The sequence below is a fragment of the Schistocerca nitens genome, chromosome 1 (genome assembly GCF_023898315.1).
Source record: "Schistocerca nitens isolate TAMUIC-IGC-003100 chromosome 1, iqSchNite1.1, whole genome shotgun sequence".
In the NCBI taxonomy this organism is placed as follows: Eukaryota; Metazoa; Arthropoda; class Insecta; order Orthoptera; family Acrididae; genus Schistocerca; species Schistocerca nitens.
This window is the reverse complement of record NC_064614.1, coordinates 686,027,478-686,050,118: the sequence shown is the minus strand read 5'-3', so window position 1 is coordinate 686,050,118 and position 22,641 is coordinate 686,027,478. Positions and strand designations below refer to the sequence as shown.

The 22,641-nt window shown below is 41.7% G+C and overlaps 1 protein-coding gene across 2 annotated transcripts in view; it reads left to right on the top strand.

Moving 5' to 3' along the window:
- LOC126259328 (uncharacterized) overlaps nt 1–22,641 on the top strand; it is a 415,173-nt gene that overhangs the window by 346,057 nt on the left and 46,475 nt on the right. For both annotated transcript variants that reach the window (XM_049956025.1, XM_049956034.1), the window contains one exon: nt 18,614–18,681. In XM_049956025.1, the coding sequence (XP_049811982.1) occupies nt 18,614–18,681 (68 nt within the window). The remainder of the gene's footprint in view (nt 1–18,613; nt 18,682–22,641) is intronic.

Genomic DNA, 22,641 nt, shown 5'->3' with positions numbered 1-22,641 from the left:
TGATTACGCGGTAAAATACTGGTTGTAGATGAAAGTGAAATTTTAAGCTTGTGGTTGTAAGCATAATGTACTGGAATTCTAACGAACGTGATCCAGACATTTCCATGAAATTGTAATCTCTATGTGATGATAATATCGTGACAGAAACTGTAACCTACATGTGAAGTAAATGAAACGTAATTACGTATTTTAGACGTAAAAAAGGTGACATCGTAAATAATGGTTGTATATATAGAAGGCCAGCAACTGGTGTATTAATGCAATTTATCCTTAAAAATTCCATACCATATTGAGCTACACATCTCAACGTTTTTCTTGTGATGTATGCTGTTTGCCTGTGTGAGCCTGCATGACCGACGGAATATGTCATCTCTTTCGTGAATGTGTACAATTTTTCCGTCGCGTGTTATCCGCTAGTTGCCACCTCAAGTCTAGCAGGACGAGATCCTGTAATTTCGCCAGAAGCCGCGTGGGCGGGCCCTCACCTTGGCATTTGTGGAGCCGCTGTGTTTACCAAACTATGCACTCCGACCGCTTCTGAACAACATGACGTTGCTAGTACGACATCATGAAACATTTCTAGCGTATTGGAGATTTGATAGAGTATCGTAAAATATTTATCGCGGCTCTTTCCTCCGCAACTGTGTGGAAATACCTTCACCTCGTCTTAGGCCCGGAAAATGTTTGTTGTATCTTCACAGCTGGATATTAATTAATCATACTGTTGCTGTTTGATGTACTCCTTCACGCTAATCTACCGTATGCATGCTTCTTCGTCTCCGAATAAGCATTGGAACTACACTCCTGGAAATGGAAAAAAGAACACATTGACACCGGTGTGTCAGACCCACCATACTTGATCCGGACACTGCGAGAGGGCTGTACAAGCAATGATCACACGCACGGCACAGCGGACACACCAGGAACCGCGGTGTTGGCCGTCGAATGGCGCTAGCTGCGCAGCATTTGTGCACCGCCGCCGTCAGTGTCAGCCAGTTTGCCGTGGCATACGGAGCCCCATCGCAGTCTTTAACACTGGTAGCATGCCGCGACAGCGTGGACGTGAACCGTATGTGCAGTTGACGGACTTTGAGCGAGGGCGTATAGTGGGCATGCGGGAGGCCGGGTGGACGTACCGCCGAATTGCTCAACACGTTGGGCGTGAGGTCTCCACAGTACATCGATGTTGTCGCCAGTGGTCGGCGGAAGGTGCACGTGCCCGTCGACCTGGGACCGGACCGCAGCGACGCACGGATGCACGCCAAGACCGTAGGATCCTACGCAGTGCCGTAGGGGACCGCACCGCCACTTCCCAGCAAATTAGGGACACTGTTGCTCCTGGGGTATCGGCGAGGACCATTCGCAACCGTCTCCATGAAGCTGGGCTACGGTCCCGCACACCGTTAGGCCGTCTTCCGCTCACGCCCCAACATCGTGCAGCCCGCCTCCAGTGGTGTCGCGACAGGCGTGAATGGAGGGACGAATGGAGACGTGTCGTCTTCAGCGATGAGAGTCGCTTCTGCCTTGGTGCCAATGATGGTCGTATGCGTGTTTGGCGCCGTGCAGGTGAGCGCCACAATCAGGACTGCATACGACCGAGGCACACAGGGCCAACACCCGGCATCATGGTGTGGGGAGCGATCTCCTACACTGGCCGTACACCACTGGTGATCGTCGAGGGGACACTGAATAGTGCACGGTACATCCAAACCGTCATCGAACCCATCGTTCTACCATTCCTAGACCGGCAAGGGAACTTGCTGTTCCAACAGGACAATGCACGTCCGTATGTATCCCGTGCCACCCAACGTGCTCTAGAAGGTGTAAGTCAACTACCCTGGCCAGCAAGATCTCCGGATCTGTCCCCCATTGAGCATGTTTGGGACTGGATGAAGCGTCGTCTCACGCGGTCTGCACGTCCAGCACGAACGCTGGTCCAACTGAGGCGCCAGGTGGAAATGGCATGGCAAGCCGTTCGACAGGACTACATCCAGCATCTCTACGATCGTCTCCATGGGACAATAGCAGCCTGCATTGCTGCGAAAGGTGGATATACACTGTACTAGTGCCGACATTGTGCATGCTCTGTTGCCTGTGTCTATGTGCCTGTGGTTCTGTCAGTGTGATCATGTGATGTATCTGACCCCAGGAATGTGTCAATAAAGTTTCCCCTTCCTGGGACAATGAATTCATGGTGTTCTTATTTCAATTTCCAGGAGTGTACATCGATTTTAACCTGCTTACTATTATTCAAGTGCCGGCCGCTGTGGCAGAGCGGTTCTAGGCGCTTCACTCTGGAACCGCACGACCGCTACGGTCACATGTTCGAATCCTGCCTCGGGCATGGATGTGTGTGATGTCCTTAGGTTAGTTAGGTTTAAGTAGTTCTAAGTTCTAGGGGACTGATGACCTCAGATGTTAAGTCCCATAGTGCTCAGAGCCATTTTTTTTATTATTCAAGTCCTTGTATCCCTTAATTATTTTTACCCTCCACACTTCCCTCCATTACTAAATTGATGCCTCCTTGATGTCACAAAATGTCCTATTAACCGAGCACTACCTTTACTCAAGTTGTGCGACAACTTTCTTTTCTCCCTGGTTGCATTCAGTACTCATTAGTTACTCGATCTGTACATCTAATATTCAACATTTTCAGCTGCACTATAGCTCAAAGGCTTCTATTCTCTTCTTGTGTGGACTGCTTATCGTCAAGGTTTCACTTCTTTTAATTTTATTTTTTTAAAACTGATGTTCGATATTAACAAATTTCTCCTCTTCAGAAATACTTTTCTTGCTATTGTCAGTCTCTACATTTTATATCCTCTCTAGTCCGGCTCTCACATGTTATTTTACTGTCAAAATAGCAAAACTCACCTACTGCTTTCAGTGTCTCATTTCAGTTATTTAACCAATTAATCATAATGAATTGTAATATCATTGTTTTTTGGTGTCACATTAAATGCTTATCCAAAAATGGGTTATAAGGGTAGTCATAAACAGCCTGGAAAGCTTGTAAGAATGTTGCATGGTAGATTGTGCTGAGAGAAAATTGTTAAGAAATATCAATAAACTGCACCGCTTCCTAGTTAATTGTCATTACACCAATGAGGCCACTGCGAGCGCCAATTCGAGCGGCCCACCAGGAGACGGTGTCGCCAAACGCGTGATTCGCTTGGTTACCTAAAATCGAGCAAGAGAGGGATGCAAAAATTAGACACGGGACGGTAGTAAGTATCGAACTAGAGCCAAAGGCTGAGCAGTCTCGTGCGCCATCATCTACGCAGTGAGAACAACTGAAACTAATTGCATTTGGCGGACCGCCTGAATTTGCGTGCGCAACAGCCTGATTGTCTAATTTACTCGGAAACGACGCAACATGTCGAATTTTACTTAACAATTATTTCTCACCATAACCTAGCCTGCAAACATCCTTACAAGCTTTCCAGGCTGTTTCTGACCATTCTGTATAACACCATAATATTGAGCACAGCATTCTCAGCATAAGATGCAAGCTTACTTGAAATCGGATAATGTCTGAAGAGAAACTTGAGCATCTGCATGGGCCGAACTTCAACATGATAACTTTTCTAGTCGAAAACATTTGGTCGAGATCAACTTTGAATTTTCACCGTCACCTAATGTATTAAAAATCTGTAAGTGTAAAGTATAATTACGCTTTTGTCAGCATAAGAAACATCGTCTAATATAGAAGACAACTGCACTAAGCACTAATATTTCCAAAATCATTATAAAGTTTGAGTGGAATAAAAATATGATTATGATAAAAGTGTTGCAAGGTGTTCCGCAAGAAATCAGCGAAATTCAAGTACTCTGAAACGAGTCCCTGCAGATCACGAGTCCTTTGCACGAAAATACTCTTAAAATATTCCTGAACAACTTTTAAAATTTTTCTGTGGACTTCAGGTTCCCCTGTATGAGGATGCCCCAAAGTGAGGGTGCTGTTACTAACCAGCGTTCGGCCAGGAGGCACTACCGTTGCGCGTCCGCCCCAAGCGTCCACTTCAGGAAACTAATTATACGAATATGGCTGTTTAATTCACTGCGACCGAACATGCAGTGGCACTTTCTTAGTTAAGAGCCACTTCTCAGATGCACTACCAATAACAGTGTCAGCAACTTATCGGCCAAAGTTGTTTGTGGTGGGCTGGTCACTGGCCAACGCAGGTAATCGAATAACTGACTGTTCATACCCAGCACCCTGTTTACCAAGAAGACGGGTTAAGAACCGGGCCGTCAAAATCAAGGATATTCGATTAGTTCGAGCAAATCAATAATTGAGGACGTTTTGTGCAAGTGTTACTCCGAGATGAAAAGACTGACACGAAAGAGGAAATAATATAAGGGCAGACCGCAAAAAAATGTTAGAAGGATAATGACCCTGCACAATAAAAACTGGCCACTTGCGAATATGACTGGCGCACTGAGGGTTCCGTACAAACTTAACTATGTACACAGAGAGTTCATCCATTCCGGGCATCGAGAATCTCGACAATGTTTGTCTGTTATCGACATTGATACTGGCAAAATATCGGTCCCAGGGCATCCAAGACATTCGAGACTGTTTAAGTTCAAGTTTGATGTGTCAAACAAATGACCAAAGAAATATTTTTTCGAATGATAATTATCAACTAAGAATTTTATTAATTTTTCCTTTAATTTTACTGTGAAACATTTTTTGTCACATTTCATGATTCTACGCAAAGGGAAGTGCCATATAGATTTTAATGAGGGAATTTACGAATATCTAAATATGTGACATAAATGTCAGTATCTTTTTGTTCGATTCACTTAGAAGCTTAAAAATTTTACACCACCAAAGAACTACAAATCCCAGTATGTGACACGAATTTGAACATGATACGTTTATCCGGTCCTGAGAAAAAGCGGTCTTAACAAACAGTAACGTCAAGGGACCACAGACGTTAGTAGGTGGTAAAAATTTCAACTTTATACGTCTGCTCGATGCCGAGAAAGCAGGACGAAAAAATTTGTTTTTCGTAAGATATGATTAAAATAAACGATTTTACAATTTTTTCTTTTTGTTGTTCTGTGAAATCTTTCTTCTTGGCAAACTTCATGATTCTAGGTCATCGGGAAATACCCTGCGGGTTTTGATGACTGAGTTTGCGAGTGTCAAAATACGTGGCCTAAATGGCCGTATCTTTTGACTGCATTGACTTAGGAGATTATCATTTTTACATCGCCGAGGGAGCATAGACCTTAACACGTGACATAACTTTTTACTTGATACCGCTACCCGTTTCTCACAAAATGGATTTTGAACATTCGGACAGACAAACAGGCGGACAACAAAGTGATTCTGTAAGGGTCCCGTTTTTGCAGATTATGGTACAGAACCCCAAAAAGATAAAGCTTTTTCTGAATCTGAGTTTGTGAGAATTTTATGCTGCAATAAGTGGCACATAGCTGCATAAACTGAAGGTTCAACAAGCTTTGAGGACGGAGCAAGGAACATAACGAGATTTTTCAGTTAGCTATCATCTTTTTCGGCTTCAGCGATGTAGAGGGTGTATGTTGTTTGGGATGCCTGACGAGAAAATTTTCGACGGTGATCAGTATCAGGAAATGCATAGTTTTGACCCTGTCGTGCATCGAATTTTCACAACGTTATGTTGCGCAACCTATCAGTTTTTTTTTATTATTGTTATAGTGAACACAGCCTACTGGTTACAATGGATTTTATAGTCGAATTGACCACGGTTTCGATTCCTAAAATAAGGGAGTCTTCTTAAGAATTTATATTACCTAAATAAGGGGGATACAAAGTTAGTCTTTAATGGGAAAAATACAAGACCGTTATAATTAATATTCGTATATAAAGATGAACTTACATACGTAAAAAGTTGAGCACAACAGCTCTCGTCATGCTATTTTAACACCAAAAAGGCCACGTCACATAATAAAACATCCTACGAAAATTAAAGATTGCCGCTAAGGTCTGCTTGTGTATACTGAAAAAGGTGTTATGAGACTGGGTGGCGCGTGCGCCGGCTATACTACGATGTGGACATGAGGTGTCGCGCCATCTAGTGATGAAAACTGGTAACGTCTGCTCTACGTGATAGAAAGGTTACAGCAGTTCGTATAGCAGATGTGTCTACAACTTTTAAACATTTTATATTATGAAGACATTATTATAATTTAAAAGCAGCAAGAAATTATGAAATTTTTTTTCAGTAATTTGGTACAGTAAAATACAGTAAGTGATTAAACTGCAATGAGAGTATGGGGAGGAAAACAACATTTCAGAAAAAACACGAGGAAAAATTGACATAGATGAAAAATATCTTTTAAGGATCGTTCAGTAAAGATTTGAAGCCACTGAAAAAATTCTTGTTGCGTGACTGTAACTGTTCATTAAGAATAAGGTTATCATTGAGAGAGAAGTGTTTGAATATTTCCATTTCCTCAAGAACATCAAGTCTATGACCTTTTTTCTCTGTGTCCAGAATATTAATTTCATTAATTTCCTTAGGTTTGTGGCCTGTGATCAGCAAATGATCAGCGAAAGAAGAATTATGAATGTTAGTGCCTTTTTCCCCAATAGATGCTCTTATAACTGACTGAAAAATTAACTAGAATTGACAGTTAAACTTTTACGTAGGATGTTTTATTGTGTGACGTGGCCTTTTTGGTGTTAAAATTGTATGACGCGAGCTGTTATGCTCAGCTTTTTGACGTATGTAACTATATCTATACATACGAATATTAATTATTACTGTCTTGTATTTTTCTTATTAATGACTAACTTTGTATCCCCACTATTTAGGTAATATAAATTCTGATGAAGACTCCCTTAGTTTAGGAGTCGAAACCGTGGTCAATTCGACTATAAAATCCATTGCAACCAGTGGCTGTCTTTACTATAACAAGTATTTTCACGGTTGCTGCACACAGCTGTGTTTAAAGTTGCTAACTATCAGTGTTAATTTGTTACATAGAATGTTCCTAATATCTTTCCAATACTTGTGCTCGATTTTTCTATATTCCTTGTCTAATGCAGTAACGTTGCTCACAGCTTCATGAAATGTATCAAGATTTCAAATTACCAGTCTGTTACTCCCATAGAGAGAGGCCGTGAACAACGACATACCTGTTGCATGATTGTATGCGGAAAATAAATAATTTGGATTATTCGACGCTTGGAGCAATTGAGAGAAAACTAAGAGAGAGAGAGAGAGCGAGAGAGAGAGAGAGAGAGAGAGAGAGAGAGAGAGAGAGAGAGAGAGTGAGAAGGAGAATAGTTGCAATTATAGAAACGTGTGTTTCATATGTTTTTTGCTTTTTACAAAATATAGTCCCATACATTTTTTACTAAATGAACAAAAATACTATGAAGCGTTAATAAGTTATCGGTCGACCGTAATCCTTCTGAATAGCGTATAGGTTAATCTCCACTTGTAACTGGCGTTATGTGCCATAAACGGATACTAGGCGTCCACAGTTAAGTTGCCTTTGAGGACGACGTCTTCAAACACTTCAAAGGCGAGCGACCTACCAGCACTCGCCGAATGGCGCAAGCAAATGAAGCTCTGCGTGTGCAAGTTGTTAGAAATAACCAAGAAAGATTTAGTGTGAAGGCTGTGGTAGTAATCAGATCATTGCTTTGAAGTCAATCAAATTAGTTAAGACCGGCCTACCTCATTTTTCTCAGAGACGTTCATCCTCTGCTACTGCATGAGTTTCCACTTAGGGCTCGAAGAGAAAGTGAGTGCAAAACGACAGCGATTCAGGCCATATTTATTCAAATGTGTGGCACTTCCATGAAGCCACGTACCCAAACAGGTATATCGGTAGACATTATCAGAACTCACACCACATGATTGTTTTCTGAGGCATTCTAAGAAGACCGTGGCGAAAGCTACTGAAATACTCGCTGATAAACTGCGTCAGTGGAGTTTCTGCATCAGTCTGTGCACCGCTTATGTACACCCTGCAATGAAGTTGGTCAAAATTTTGGAAACCTTTTGTAATGATGTTATTGGATTTCTTACCGAAACGTGTAAATCACACCCATTAGGATATGCGATCCGTTCCCAAACTACAATGCCTCACAGGGCTCAAACTGTACACTTCTGGACGAGGGATCTCTCTTGAAAAATGACTTGCCGTCCTTTTCAGCATGCTAAACATTGTCTGTGTATTTCCAAAACCAGCTGTGAAATTTAAAGAGAAATGTTTCACAGACAGAAAAACAAACTATTTGTATGTAATGGCTACGTAGATGAAGTGTACGTTAACGACGAAATGCTGCTGTAGGACATTATTTCAAGGTATGTGCTGGTAAGGTGAATACGGCGTTATAAATACAAAATCAAATAGGGGTAATGCAGGAGTAGGCTTAATAATGAATAAAAAAATAGAAGGGCGGATAAGCTACTACAAACAGCATAGTAAACGCATTATTGTGGCCAAGATAGATACGAAGCCCACGCCTACCACAGTAGTACAAGTTTATATGCCGACTAGCTCCGCAGATGACGAAGAGGTTGATGAAATGTATGATGAGATAAAAGAAATTATTCAGATAGTGAAGGGAGACGAAAATTTAATAAACATGGGTGACTGGAATTCGACAGTAGGAAAAGGAAGAGAAGGAAACGTAGTAGGTGAATATGGAATGGGGGTAAGGAATGAAAGAGGAAGCTGCCTGGTAGAGTTTTGCACAAAACATAACTTACTCATTGCTATTACTTTATTCAAGAATCATAAAAGAAGGTTCTATACATGGAAGAAGCCTGGAGATACTGACAGCTCTCAGATAGATTATATAATGGTAAGACAGAGATTTAGGAACCAAGTTTTAAATTGTAAGACATTTCCAGAAGCAGATGTGGACTTTGACCACAATATGTTGGTTATGAACTGTAAATTAAAACTGAAGTAACTGCAAAAAGGTGAGAATTTAAGGAGATGGGACCTAGATAAACTGACAGAACCAGAGGTTGAAGAGAGTTCCATGCAGAGCATTGGGGAACGATTGACAAGAATGGGGGAAAGAAATATAGTAGAAGAAGAATGGGTAGCTTTGAGAGATGAAATAGTGACGGCAGTAGAGGATCAAGTAGGTAAAAAGACGGGGGCTAATAGAAAGCCTTGGGTAACAGAAGACATACTGAATTTAATTGATGAAAGGAGAAAATACAAAACTGCAGTAAATGAAGCAGGCAAAAAGGAATACAAAAGTCTCAAAAATGAGATCAGACAGGAAGTGCAAAATGGCTAAGCAGAGATGGCTTAGAGGACAAATGTAAGGATGTAGAGATATATATCTCTAGGGGTAAGATAGATACTGCCTACGGGAAAATTAAAGAGACCTTTGGAGAAAAGAGAACCACTTGTATGCATATTAAGAGCTTAGATCAGGGCCGGCCAGAAATTCTGCACGCGTGCAGTGCTCTTGCACATGTGCAACTTCCAGGTCACAGCGTGCACGCCGCAGCCGTCAGCGTTCATGTAGTGCATGTTTCTACGCACAGATGTCGCTCCTCTGTTACACAACGTGCGTTATCGATACCTCGTATGTATATCACAACCTGGGCTGTAACTGTAAGATCTGTTGCTTCATCGAGCGCAACAGAGAAAGCAACAAAGTATTTAGCCTTATTTATTAGCTGCCTGTGCAGATCGCCGGCCATAGCACTCATACGTCTTGTCACTGTTTGTTTGGATAGACTGATTTCTTGAAACCTGCTAACGTTCGTGGGACACACAACTTCTACAGCAGCAATCAGACACCGTTTCACAAACTCCCCTTCGGAAAAGGGTTTCCCAGATTGTGCAATTCATAATGCGATTTTAAAACTTGCTCGCAGTGAAGATTTAGTGTGGTTGTCATTCTGGAAAATTGAAAACAGTACATTGTACAGCGTACAGTAAAACAGACATAAATGTAACACAAGAAACTAAGAATTCAAGAAGTGTCAATTACTTTGACGTACAGTAAAATCAAGTTGATGTGTCTCATCCATTTTCTGAAGGACATTTAATTTTGCTTGCCGTTCTTCACTGCTGAGTAGCCTACACTACACTCGTCTTTGTGATATGTATTGCAATGTCTTTCAATTGAAAACGTACGCTGGACGCCTATTATTCGGCGGCACAGCAAACACTCTGAGTTTTCACCAACGGCTACAAAAAAGAATTGCAGTTCCCAATCATTTTTAAACGACTAAGAACATAGATCTCCCGTCCTTTGCTTTTTCACAGTACTTGACATTTCTCAGTACTTCTCTGTTAAGGCTACGGTCACCAGGGGTAAACGAGACTGGATATGTTGCGTTCTTGCTTGTACCACAGGGAAGTGGAGCCGCCGCCGTTCATTTAGGACACATGTCTAATAATAGATGTCGCTGTCGCTCGCTGTCGCACACGTGCGCACATGTGCAGCACTCCGCACGTCTGCACACTGTGCAGCGTTTGGCCGGCCCTGGCTTAGATGGAAACCCAGTTCTAAGCAAAGAAGGGAAAGCAGAAAGGTGGAAGGAGTATATAGACGGTCAATACAACGGCGATGTACTTGAGGACAATATTATGGAAATGGAATAGGATGTAGATGAAGATGAAATGGGAGATATGATACTGCGAGAAGAGTTTGACAGAGCAATAAAAGATCTAAGTCGATACAAGGCCCTGGGAGTAGACAACATTCCATTAGAACTACTGACAGCCTTGGGAGAGCCAGCCCTGACAAAACTCTACCATCTGGTGAGCAAGATGTATGAGACAGGTGAAATACCCTCGGACTTTAAGAAGAATATAATAATTCCAGTCCCAAAGAAAGCAGGTGTTGACAGTTGTTAAAATTACCGAACTATCAGTTTAATAAGTCACGGCTGCAAATTACTAACACGAATTCTTTACAGACCAATGGAAAAACTTGTAGAAGCCGACCTCTGGGAAGATCAGTTTGGGTTCCGTAGAAATGTTGGAACACATGAGGCAATACTGATAGATTTAGGAAAGGCAAACCTACGTTTCTAGCATTTGTAGACTTAGAGAAAGCTTTTGACAATGTTGTCTGGAATTCCCTCTTTCAAATTCTGAAGGTGGCAGGGGTAAAATACAGGGAGCGAAAGGTTATTTACAATTTGTACAGAAACCAGATGGCAGTTATAAGAGTCGAGGGGTATGAAAGGGAAGCAGTGGTTGGGAAGGGAGTGAGACAGGGTTTTAGCCTATCCACGATGTTATTCAATCTGTATATTGAGCAAGCAGTAAAGGAAACAAAAGAAAAATTCGGAGTAGGAATTAAAATCCGTGGAGAAGAAATAAAAACTTTGAGGTTCGCCGATGGCGTTGTAATTCTGTCAGAGACAGCAAAGGACCTGGAAGAGCAGCTGAACGGAATGGACAGTGTCTTGAAGGGAAGATATAAGATGAACATCAACAAAAACAGAACGAGGACAATGGAATGTAGTCGAATTAAATCGGGTGATGCTGCGGGTATTAAATTAGGAAATGAGACGCTTAAATTAGTAAATGAGTTTTGCTATTTGGGGAGCAAAATAACTGAGGATGGTCGAAGTAGAGAGGATATAAAATGTAGACTGGCAATAGCAAGGAAAGCGTTTCTGAAGAAGAGAAATTTGTTAACATCGAGTATAGATTTAAGTGTCAGGAAGTCGTTTCTGAAAGTATTTGTATGGAGTGTAGCCATGTATGGAAGTGAAATGTGGACGGTAAATAAGTTTGACAAAAAGAGAATAGAAGCTTTCGAAATCTGATGCTACAGAAGGATGCTGAAGATTAGATGGGTAGATCACATAACTAATGAGGAGGTATTGAATAGAATTGGTGAGAAGAGAAATTTGTGGCACAACTTGACTAGATGAAGGGATCGGTTGGTAGGACATAGTCTGAGGCATCGAGGGATCAGCAATTTAGTAACGGAGGGCAGTGTGGAGTGTAAAAATCGTAGAGGGAGACGAAGAGAAGAATACACTAAACAGATTCAGAAGGATGTAGTTTGCAGTAGGTACTTTGAGATGAAGAACCTTGCACAGGATAGAGTAGCACGGAGAGCTGCATCAAACCAGTCTCTGGGCTGAAGACCACAACAACAACAACAACAACAACAACATGTGCTTTAATTGCCACTGTGTATCAGAAGAGTTTCTTCCCAATAGGAAAACTTTTCAGATATTAATTGGCATCCGGTGGCCAAAATACCATGCATAGTTGGAAATGTTCCTAATTTTAACTTCGTCTATATTCACGGCTATTTGCCATACTAATTTCGAAAAAATTTGCATTTTACAAAGATCTTAGATTATCTAGACATGCAAATATGCCCCCTGACGTGTTGTGAACAATTTAGGAATACGAGAAATTTTGAAGTGCACGAAAAATCAAAGAATTAACAGAAGACTGACGTACGTACGTTTTCTTTACATTTATTTGTGATTCAAATTTATCATTTCTGGAAAAAATGGTCTAAACTCCACAGTTCTCCTATGTAATTGCCTATCACGTGTTAGTTTCTACCTACGAGAAGGAATGATGCAGTTGAAGCCTTTTGCAGATTAATTAAACGATTTTTAATCAGAAATGAGCTCTCAGCGATATAAATTAGAGTCTCATAGGATTTCCGGAAGGTAAGTTCATGTTACAGTCATACTGCAGTATTTCAAGACGATTGCTATCAAACGATAAGATACAGGACACATTTTTCTGTTACAATAGGAGATCGCTGGAGGTTCGAGAAGATTATGTCGCTGTCTGACGGTGTAGGTGAAGTCACACACACGTGTAACAAACACAGTTGCTTATTCCCTACACAAAAGAAGCAAGCAAAATATCGAAAAGAAAAATTTCTCATTCAGGGTGTCTTACGTCAATTTATTACTCGATATTTACAGCGAACTTCATGAATCAACAAATTATTTAGGATATCACGGATAGTGAAGTGAACGATAATACAGCGAGATATGAATCGCCGTTGTGGTATTTGACCTTGCAGAATGTCTGAAAGCGCCGAGGGACACCGTACGAGCGAATAGTGGGGACTGACAGCTCATTTCTTCGCCATCTTCGTTGCGTGACCGCAGGCAGCGAGGGTGCAGCCGTAAAATGTGATCGGTAAATGATGGGCTGCCGAGGTGAGAGAACGATCGTGCTGTGTGGGTGGGGGTGACGTAATGGCGCGAGAGGTTGACGTCCTCATCCCGGACGTGTTTGCTGGAGACAGGTGGTCGTCTGGCATGGGAAACTTCAACCGAGCAGCAATCCCATGGGCCGCATTCTCTGCCGGCCTGAGCGAGAAGAACGACGTCTGTGGCTGGCAGATGGGGCGTATCGCGACCGTTTGCATAATAAAGCTGACACGCGTTTAACAAGTTTTATTATGATCCTCTTCTACTAAGATCGTATTAAAACCCTGCGCAAGGCATGGGCATCTCGGTTGTTGGGAACTACGAAACCGCGTCAGACATCTCGCATGGGTGGAATATCGCAACACTGTTCGTTCTACAAGGAAGTGTAACAAACTGAACGCTTTTTATCTACATGAAAACGCCGTTTATACGCGATCTAATAGTTCATTCTCAGGGAATGAACTGTCTGTACTGCTGCCTACACAAAACTTTGTAACTATACATATTTATAAACAAGAGTAGAAAAAGTACTACTCGCTCTAATAAAAGCCTGAAAAGACGTACGTAAATAAGACCAGATGTGTGTCAGAAAAAACTGAAATTTTGTTTCACTCCTTCGTAGTGCTCTCTACGAGTATCAGTGAGGGGAACTGAATGGAAAGATCAGAAACTGAATATTAAAAAAGATTGATTGGGACTCAGTGAGAAGATAACCCAAATCGTCGACGTATGGCGACCGTGAGTTCAAATCAAATGGCTCTGAGCACTATGGGACTTAACATCTGAGGTCATCAGTCCCCTAGAACTTAGAACTACTTAAACCTAACTAAGCTAAGGACATCACACACATCCATGCCCGAGGCTGGATTCGAACCTGCGAGCGTAGCCGTCGTGCGGTTCCACACTGACGCGCCTAGAACCTCTCGGCCACATCGGCCAGCCCCGTGAGTTGGGCCGTGAACTCAAGTTTTGCGGCCGATGAATGTGTAGCATCTCAATGACCAGAAGATACCGTTTAGCTGGGGGTGCTCGTTTAGATGTAAGAAGAAGTGTTATCTGGGAGAATGAAAGGAAGAAGCAGATGTCCGACCCTAGATGTTTACAACCAACATAATACCAATCAAAGCCTATGACCTAGAAAGAGCTTCGTGCATACATTGATGAGCCGAAACATTGTGACCACTACCCACCGCGAGATTGAATGCCTCCTGGTGGTGTTGTGGGCACATGGCACATTAAGGAAAGAATGTGCACGGAACAGAGACGAATGGGCAGTCATAGTGAACATACGCGCCACAAACATGGAAATCAAGTGATATAAGCAGTTTTGACAAACGACACGTTGTCATGGCGCTGCGGCAGGAAACGAGAACCTCTGAAACGGCGAAGATGATCGCCTGTTGGGTGTGCTACTGTCGTGGGTACCTATGAAAAGTGGCTGAAGGATGGTGAAATAACGAGTAGACCGTATGGTACTGGACGACCACATCTGATCATAAATCGTCGAGATAGGAGGATCAATCACTGTGTAATCCAGGGTAGGCAGCGATCTGTGACAATATGACGATATGTTACAGTGTTGGTACAGACACAAATGTTTCAGAGCACACTGTTCTAAGGCCATTGATGAACATGGAGCTCCACATCACACGACCACTACGGGTTCTTGTGTTGATCCAACGGTATCATCAGTGCAGTGACCACAGCATCACTTTCTCCGTGGATCAATAGAAACGTCAGAGATGCAGGAAGGTGAGAGCGAAATTATGCTATGGGGTACACTGAATTGGACTTCCAAGGGGTCTGTGGTGGTAATCGAAGGCACAATGACATCAGTGAATTACGTGAACATTATTGCGGACCACTTGCATCGCTTTATGCTTGAAGTCTCCCCCTATGGCGATGACATCTTCCATTCGAATAACTGTCCGTGTTGCAAGGTCAGAATCGTGCTGAAGTGGTTCGAGGGCCATTACATTGAACTCATACCGATGTCTTGGTCAGCAAATTGTGCCTGATCTGTAACCATTGGAACACATCAGGTCCTAGCTGCGTGCCCGTAAACCACTATCCCGTAATTTGCGGTAACTGCTTGACCTGTGCGTAGACATAATGTGCCACATACTTCTGGGATCCTGTCAAGGATTTATAGAATCCATACCAAGCAGAATAGCTGCTATATTTTGTTTTTATAGTGGACCAACACTCTATTAAACAGGTGGTCATAATATTTTGACTCGTTGGTTTATAACCAGACCGTCGGATGTTACCCTGGGGGCCAGATTAACTGAAATAGGAAAGAATCGTAGTCAGAATATAATTCGTCATACAGGAGTAGGAGAACGCCGTCACTTCCATAACGTCAACTGCAGAGCTGGATTAGGCTGGGAACTAAGATTTTTAGATGTCAATGCTCAAAACAGGATTAGATTAACGGGGTAGAATTGAATACCACGAAATGGCGAATCATTACAAAATGGTAGGATTATTATGATTCCGAAAATAGCTCGATAACATCTCCTAACAGAGTGATAAGAAGTAACGCCGAGGACAACAAACAAGACCGCAAAAAAAAAAAAAAAAAAGAAAACAGATCCTGGGACATTTTTCGCTTGACTTATATTCAGAAGAATCTGTAAATCAGAAAAACACAATTTTAGCCTTACCAAAGAAGATTACTGGAAACTTACATTCAATGTGGTCTGGACACGAAAAGAGAAATATATCATGTATCAGTGTAACACCTGTGGAAAACTTATCACCAAGTAATGTGGTTTATGATTTACAGTGCCTGTGTTACTCTGAGTTACGATGCAGATTTCCTTTTGACATGCATGCATGTTAGACACTGTAGTCGTATTTGGAAGGAACAGACTTCAAATCTCCGCTCAAACATCCTGTTCTAAGTTTACCATGCATTTTATAAATATCATCAGGTAACTGCTGAGGGGATTACTTTTACAAAGCCTTTGCTGGTATTCTTAAGGGGTTCAGAAAATAAGTTACACATGTCGTCCCACGCTAAGGTGATTAAGAAAGAAAAGTGGAGCAATTGTCAGAAGGGAGTACATGTTCAAGGTTTCCTGTAGACACAGTTCTGGTCCGGTACGGATAAGAAGTTCATCACAAGATGAACTAAAGCGGCAACTGGAAACAAACTCCAACACTGAAGTACGCGGGACAGCACGATTCTTGTGGGCAAAACGTAAAGAGCATGAGACGTGGAAAATTAAGCAATCAACACCTCACTCGGCTCGTACGTACACAAGCTTCGCTTTAACGTTTGCGATGGGATGTTTGAAGACACCCGCCATACAATCCATGTCTTGCACCAAGCGAATGCCATCTTTTCGGCAAGCTAAAGAACATCGTGGGGGGGGGGGGGGGGAAGAAAAGATTTTTCATCGATGAATAAGTTCACACAGCTGTTTCCGAACAGCTCAGCTCCGTGAGCAAGGAGCGGATTCCTGTCATCGAGGGGTGGAACGATTGGTAGAACGTTCCGACCTTTATTTACACAGACTCGCCAGCAATGTTTAGAAAAGAGTGTCACATATCTGAACCACTTTGAAGTGAACCACTTTGAAGTGTAGGGTGGCATTCAATAAAAGTTACCTGGCCTATGATTAGCTTACTTTTTGAAGTCCCCAGGTATTACCCATAATAGTGCAACTGAAAGCGTCTTCCATTAAGCTTCAATGTCTCTTATTTTTAATTCATAGAATAGGGTATCTGGCAGTATTACTCAGTTAATATGGAATTGAATAACAATTTTCTAGAGAAAAGTGTGTTACACTTACCTTTACCCGGAAGAGTAAAACTGTACAGCTGCAAATAAGTTAGCAAAGTAATGAGCGAAAATACTTCATAATATTATTTAGATTTTCAGTTCTCACGCAATCAGACTGAGAGAGAGAGAGAGATCCGCGAAAGAGTCATGCTAGTAGAACAAGTAATGGGCAAGGTGTCAGAGTCAGTACTTAGCGTTAAAGGGACGCTTTTGAATTTACAACAGTCGTATAAAAACGCAATTCTTCTTGCTTAATGCAGCCGGGAAAACAGTGAACTTCAGTAACTCAAGTATAAAGCGATTCTAATGCCACCTTGATGTTTTACGAATGACATACAAAGGAAATTTAAGCAAAGTGATCGCGTGATCATAGGCGTTCAGTCTTTTCATCCTGTTCTTTCGTCTGGAGGATGAATGAATGAATGTCGTGTGACTAGGGCCTCTTGACGGGTACACCGTTCGCCGGGTGCAAGTCTTTTTATTTGACGCCACTTCGGCGACTTGCGCGTCGATGGGGATGAAATGATGGTGATTGGGACAACACAACACCCAGTCCCTGAGCGGAGAAAATCTCCAATCCAGCCGGGAATCGAACCCGGGCCCTTAGGATTGACAGTCAGTGAACTTGACCACTCAGCTACCGGGGGCGGACGTTTGGAAGATTACTGATGGAACACCTTTCCAACTTCTTCGCTGTACATGGCAGGATTAGTGTCACTGGCAAACCTCGAAGCTTTTAATTGTTCTCTTTAAACTCTAATTCCATTTCCAAATTCCTCCTTGTCTTCTCTCACTGCATACTGAACGTACAGGTTGAATAACATCGAGGATGAGCTACAACCCTGTCTCACTCCTTTCCAACGACAACTTCCCTTTTCTTCCACCATGTAACAACATTCCGCTGTTTGTACTAACTGGAAATAGCCTTTCGTTCCCTGTATCCCTGCATTTTATGCCTGATATCTTCGGTATTTCAAAGACTGTTGTCCAGTCAACATTGTTAAATGCTTTCTCTAAATTTACAAATACTCTAAAAGTAGGTTTGCCCTTCTGCAACCTATCTTCTAACACAACTCGTGGAGTCAGCATTGCCTTGCGCACTGCTAAATTTCTGCGGAACCGAAGCTGATCTTCCTGAGGTCCGCTTCTATCAGTTTTTCCACCCCTCTGTAAAAAATTCGTGCCATTAAACTGATGTTTCTGTAGTATTCGCATCTGTCGCCTCCTGCCTTCTTTGTGGTTGCAGTTATTACAGGCTTCTTCATGTTTGAGAGTTCCCCATGTCTCATACATCTTGCACATAATGTTCCCATATTACCTTCTGCTTTCGAATTATAAGGTGGCGTTCTCGGCAAAGATCTCGATGACGATGGAATCGAAAGTCCGAATCTCCTTTCATCTTCCTCCCTCAACTGTACTCATTGGCATTGTGTAACTGGTGTGAGTGACCACTGACCAGAGGCGGTAATGAACTGTATTATCAAGATTTTTCCAGTTTATATTCTGAGATAATGTTTCTTATCAGTTAAATATCGAAACTGTTCATTAATTTAATTCCAATACGTGCTGTCAAAAAATATATTTAAGACTGTGCGTCATGCCTTTTATCAATTTTATGTTGTAATTTTTCATAAAATTGTCCTTCATATTCTGTCATTTACTAAGCAATCATTTTCTGCGATTTCAGGAACCACGATGCACCTCCATAGCTGTCGGCACCATAAGGTCCTGGCCGTCGTGTTGCTGTTGCTTCAGGTGCGTAGTTTACTTACTGTTTAGTTCCAAGGGATATCTTCAGAAACTCGGTGCAATAGAATCCTTTTGCTGGGCCGTTATTGCTTCCTCTGCCTCATCGTTTAGTCGAATGCTGGCTGCAAATATGACAGTTTTGTCTTTGTTTACCACGTCTACAATTAAGTCAATGGATGAAGCCTGACACCGACTTCTCCAATCTATGAGTCCTGAGGTTCCTATTGTGCCACAACCCCGTCTGCAGCATATTTTGGCATATTATGGGCGGAAATGAGAGTAGTTTGGAAAACTCACCTTCCTGTTAAAGGGCCGCCAGAAATGACAATAAAAACTACGGTAACTTTAATGTTATATGTTGACAATACTTCTGTAATTGGCAGATGCATGGACGCCAAATTAGGCGAAAGTATAAAAAAAAGTGAACAGCTTTTAATTGTGAGCGTATAGACACATTTAGAATGTTCTAGAATGACACATTTCAAATTGTGAAAGTCTGTGACCGATTGATAACTAGAGATCTGAGCATTACCGAAAGAAGTATATTATAATGTTTCTTAAAAGCTAACAGTTTTAAATTAAAATTTCACGTTTTCTCTGTAGAGCTTAGCTGGTTGTCGAAATTTTTTGGTTCCTAAAATTTTTTCAGGTACGCAAGTCATTGTCTTGACTTTACTTAGGAGAAAATTGAACTGGTGACTGCAGTAGTAATAAACCAGTTTCACTTTTAAATGATTGAGAAGTTATTCCCTCTGCCAGAAATTTTGCGTACATTTTGTTTGCACTTACACAAATATTTTAACCTAATTTTTTGGCACTATCCACATTGTTGGCATATTACATTTTATACTGGGAGAGGCAGCTAAAATAGGCCACCCAAAATATAATCGCAAAACTATTGCGGACAATAATGCGAACTATCTAACAGACGAACTTTTTAACGTTTTTAGTGCCGAAGTGTGAGACCGGCATTTTAATGAAATTATATACGTTTTAAAAATCAAAGTAATCAGCAAACAGTTGCAAAAATTAGTTTCATTTCCTTAACGTTTAAGGACTTAGAGCCCTTCTTGAGAAGGCTGTACAGATAAACACACCACAAGAAAGTAGAAGTTAGATAAGAACATTAAAATTCAAGAACAAAAAGTTTAAAAGTTTAAAGATAAAAATAGTACATACTTATAACTATAGGATAATCTGCTAGTGACAATAGTATGCATGCAGCATATTGCTGTGGTGCTAAAGAAGTACAAGAGCAACATGTAATACATTAATGAATCCATTGATACAAAAATAGCCCCTAAATGTTTACATATGGTTCATAGTGCCTCTACAAAAATGGTATAAAGAAGTCAAACAGCAAGTGCAGCTATCATACCAGAACTGGAACTAATCAGCTAATAACATGCAAATCTTGAAATTGGTCTCAGGCTGGGAGTAAAAGTGCGATAAAATAATAAAACAAACAACAATAAAGAAGCCAAATAAGCGAGACATTTCATGTGCATTCTAAAGAGGATTTGAACGACACAACATGTGTGGGACTTGATCAACTAATACCAAGATAATAATGCCGGACACTATGGTCCCATCATCAGGCTGTTGTACCAGATAGAAGGAAATACGTAATTCATATAAGACATGTACATTTACCACTGCGATTAAAGCTCAATAATCTACGCTCTGCTGTTGCAGTGAACAGACAGCCCGTTCGTGAAACTTATCAGTCTTTCACAGTGTATACGTCAGTAAAAACAGTGGATGTGGTTTTCACATATGGCGAATGTGTCCAACGTGTTTGGAGGAACTATGCGGTTGTGTCTTGACAATGCCAGACACAATCAGTGTCTGCAAATAGTAAGAAGTTTGCAAAGAACCTGGAAGAATAAAGAATGAAATCTCTCTTTGTCAGCGTTAATTCCGACGTACAGAGTTCGCTGTTTCCATCTGGAAAACTTATCGTTAGTCTTATGCCTGTGTTCCCTTTCTTGTCCCCGTAGCTATCAGTTAACCTAAGGGAAGGAAACCGTGTGCACCGTCTGTCTGTGAGCGGTAGAAGCGTTGGTTCTGTGCGTTACCATATTTTAACTGTTCGTTTGTCATATCTCGTGAGTCATAAATGAGGGACTAACGCCCGATTTCCCCTGAAACGGCGAGGACAACAATTTGAAACCTCAGTCATGCTGGCTGATTTTCCAGGCCAGCGTTCGTTAATCCTCCGTTGACGACTTTGTTCTATCAACGTGAGAGATTTTGAACAATCGCATCCTTGTTACCTGTTTCATTGATATGGCAGGTATCTACCGTTCCTAACAGATATGAGATGTGTCAGTTAAATAACCGGACTGGTGTTGCCAAAAAAATTTATTGAGCACCCTCCTGGGCGATCCCATCAACGCTCCATACGAATTTTCCTTCAGAGCAGTGCTGAAGTCCGCTTCTGTCAACTTTTACTTCCACCGCTTTCACGCTGTCAAATCTTGTCCCCATAAGCGCTGATTTGACTTAAGTAAATGAAAAAACTCATAGTGGGCCAGGTCGTGCTACTGTGTGGGGTGGGGTGGTCCAACACGCTGATAGGTCGTTCTATTATGGTGGATGGTCCAACATGGTGATGTATTTCGAAAAGAATGCCTTTACGGACAAGATGGTATCGGCGGGCACAATGGCATCATTTTTGGACAAACTTTGTGCATGTTGAATGATTCACACAAAATTTAACGTAGACTTCCTCTGTTCATTCCTGAGATTTCAGCAAGACCTCGGACAGTCAGACAAGGATTTGCACGAATCAGTTTTACGCATTTTCTCAGTGTTTTTTGATGTTCACGGTAGTCCAGAACGAGGATCGCCTTCGGTCGTTTCAAGTGCCTTCATAAACTTTTCGAACCAGTGACGAGCTTGTGTTTGCGATAAACCTTCATTTCCGCACATTTCCCTTAACAAGGTACTAGATCGTGTAGCAGTTCTCTTCTGTTTTCAAGAAAACTCGTTGCTCCACACGTACACTTTGTATTTTGTGCCGAGACGTTTGCGAAAAGTTTGCTACGGACGATTGGTACAGTAAGATTGAGTGACATATAACAGAACCGCTTCGAGCTCTAGGCGGGTAAAACGCCAACTGAAACAAACATATTCAAACTCGCAGCGGGAGCCTCTTTTTGCCGGCAGCAGCACTAGTCCGTGCATTTAACTACAATATTTAGTATGTTGTCGCAGCTATGGTGAGGCACATAAGCAGTCAGCGAGGTACCAACATAATGAGTATCCTGCCCTGTCTGCACAGACGATTTCGTACTTTCTTAATAGAATATTTGGATATAATTGGATCGCCCTTTAGGGAAACACAAAATGGTTTGTCCTCTTACCACACATAACACCTCCGAACATTTATCTATAGGTGAAATCAAAATAAGTAGTTGTAAAACAAAGTTTTTATTGACCGTCTAGACTGCATATATCGGGTGTCTCTACTATGCGTCGTCATGCGAATTTTCTACAGCGTTTTGGCAGATATCTGCAATTTATTTTGTGGAACGTGTAGTCGGAGTCAGCATTGGTTTGTTTCCCATTACAAACAAAATGATTTTTGATTTGGAATTTTAGGTGCCCATTTGACAAATCTATCCCAGATTAGTCTAGCTCTATTGCGTTACATCTTTTATCCATATGTGTGACAGGAACAGTAAAATACGAAGAATATGAAGTACCCCAGGAGCTACTTCTGCAAGGCTGCAGCAGTCAGCGTGGGTCAGGGCGCTGCTGTTGCTGATGGAGTGGTCGCTATTTTTCGTGTTTTGATGTCGCTGTTAATTCACATCGATAAAAGGAACATCACACAAGACTAATTTTGGACTGTTCTGTCGAATAGCTCTGTCGAATGGGCACGTAAAATTCCACTTTAAAAATCATTTTGTTTGTAACGGGAAAGAAACCAACGCTTTCTATCGGCACTGGGCGTCGCAT